This window comes from Phoca vitulina, unplaced genomic scaffold (genome assembly GCF_004348235.1).
Source record: "Phoca vitulina isolate PV1807 unplaced genomic scaffold, GSC_HSeal_1.0 scaffold3705, whole genome shotgun sequence".
NCBI classification, from domain to species: domain Eukaryota; kingdom Metazoa; phylum Chordata; class Mammalia; order Carnivora; family Phocidae; genus Phoca; species Phoca vitulina.
This window is the reverse complement of record NW_022593387.1, coordinates 1-2,109: the sequence shown is the minus strand read 5'-3', so window position 1 is coordinate 2,109 and position 2,109 is coordinate 1. Positions and strand designations below refer to the sequence as shown.

General features: G+C 62.4%; 1 protein-coding gene across 1 annotated transcript; it reads left to right on the top strand.

The window, feature by feature from the left end:
* Positions 1 to 8: 8 nt before the first annotated feature.
* On the top strand, positions 9 to 2,096 carry LOC116629812 (leukocyte immunoglobulin-like receptor subfamily A member 6; the record flags this gene model as incomplete). The annotated part of the gene is made up of 5 exons (XM_032400021.1): positions 9 to 150; positions 324 to 608; positions 754 to 1,056; positions 1,281 to 1,577; positions 1,794 to 2,096. Coding segments are annotated over 5 exons (1,330 nt in total), but the record flags the coding sequence as incomplete, so codon positions are not given.
* Between the last annotated feature and the right edge of the window lie 13 nt (positions 2,097 to 2,109).

Below are 2,109 nucleotides of genomic sequence, written 5' to 3'. Positions count from 1 at the left end.
ACCCGCCCCACAGCCAGGCCCTGGTCTGTCAGAGACCCCAGACTCAGGAGGCTCACGGGAGGAGGGGTTCTGCTCAGGATTCGGGGCAAACCTCTCACAGGAACTCTCTTCCAGGGCTGAGTGTGGGCCCCAGGGCCCGAGTGCAGGCAGGTGAGTCTGTCCCCAGGGGTCCCAGTCCCACCTCCTCACTGGGGACAGGGGTCACCCACCAGGCAGAGGGGATGGAGAACAGCAGTTCTGGGCTGACAGAGGGGGACATCTGGGGGTTTGGGGCAGAGCTGGGACCTGGGGCTGGGGAAGGTCTTATATCTGTTTCCTTTCAGGGACCCTCCCCAAACCCACCATCTGGGCTGAGCCAGGCTCTGTGATCCCCTGGAGGAACTCTGTGACCATCGGGTGTCAGGGGAGCCTGGAGGCCCAGGAATACCACCTGCACAAAGAGGGAAACTCGGTGACCTGGGACAAACAGCTTGCACTGGAGCCCGGGGACAAGGCCAAGTTCTCCATCAAATACATGACAGATGTATATGCAGGACGATATCACTGTAACTATCACAGTCCCACTGGCTGGTCCGAGTACAGTGACCCCCTGGAGCTGGTGGTGACAGGTGCGAGCCCACTCAGGGTCCCAGCCCCAGGCTGTGCCCTCAGGAAGGGGGTCTGCTCTCAGGGTGTCTCCCTCTCACAGCCCAGCCCTGGGGATAATGTGGGGGATCTGAGCCCCATTTAACACCGTCCCTCCTCCTCTCCTAGGATGGCAGGGCAAACCCAGCCTCTCAGCCCTGCCCAGCCCTGTCGTGACCTCAGGAGGGAACGTGACCCTCCAGTGTGGCTCATGGATGGGACTTCACAAGTTTGTCCTGATGAAGGAAGGAGAACACCAGACCTCCTGGACCCTGGACTCCCAGCGAGCCCCCAGTGGGGGGTTCCAGGCCCTGTTCCCTGTGGGCCCCGTGACCCCCAGCCTCAGGTGGACGTTCAGATGCTATGGTTATTACCGCAACAACCCTCAGGTGTGGTCGTACCCCAGTGACCCCCTGGAGCTGCTGGTCTCAGGTGAGGGAGTCTGATTGTTGCCCCATCCCTGTTTTGAGGCACCAGACAGGTTATGGGGACTCTGCTCCCAGGGGAGCCCCAGATGAGAGGGTGGGATGGGGGGACAACAGGGGCTCACAGGTCAGAGTCACAGAGGGTGATGGACAGTGAGACACGGGGTCAGGACGGGAGAAGGGAGGTTTGGGGAGCATCAGCCCCTGCAATCCACGGCTGGTCTCTCCTAGGTGCATTGGGGAAGCCCTCCCTCCTGACCCAGCGGGGCCCTGTCGTGACCTCTGGACAGAGCCTGACCCTCCAGTGTCGCTCTGATGTTGGCTACGACAGATTCGCTCTGTCCAAGGAGGGGGCACGTGACCCTCACCAGCTTCTTGGCCCACAGCCCCAGGCTGGGCTCTCTGGGGCAGACTTCTACCTGGGCCCTGTGAGACTCTCCCACGGGGGCCAGTACACATGCTATGGTGGACGCAAGCTCTCCTCCGAGTGGTCGGCCCCCAGTGACCCCCTGGACATCCTGGTTGCAGGTGAGATGCGATGGGGTCAGTCAGGACCCCAGACTCTGCACAGGTCCTGCCAGGGGGGCCCAGGTGGTGGTGGTGGGACCAGGGCTGTGGGGTCCCCGGGGAGGGAGAGAGACAGAGAGAGACAGGGGACGGGGAAGGGAGAGACTCAGAGGACACAGGCAGACTCAGTTCAGAGCAAGGGCTGGACAGCCCCTCACCTGCCCTTCCTCTCTCTAGGACAGCTCCCCTACACACCCTCCCTCTCAGTGCAGCCGGGACCCATGGTGGCCTCAGGAGAGAATGTGACCCTGCTGTGTCAGTCATGGAGCTCTGCGGACACTTTCCTTCTGTCCAAGGAGGGGGCAGCCGATCCCCCCCTGCGTCTTAGATCAAAGCACCGAGCTGGGCAGCACCAGGCTGAATTCTCCATGAGTCCTGTGACCTCAGCCCACGGGGGGACCTACAGGTGCTACGGCTCATCCAGCGGCTCCCCCTACCTGTTGTCCCAGCCCAGTGACCCCCTGGAGCTCCTGGTCTCAGGTGAGGGGCCCCT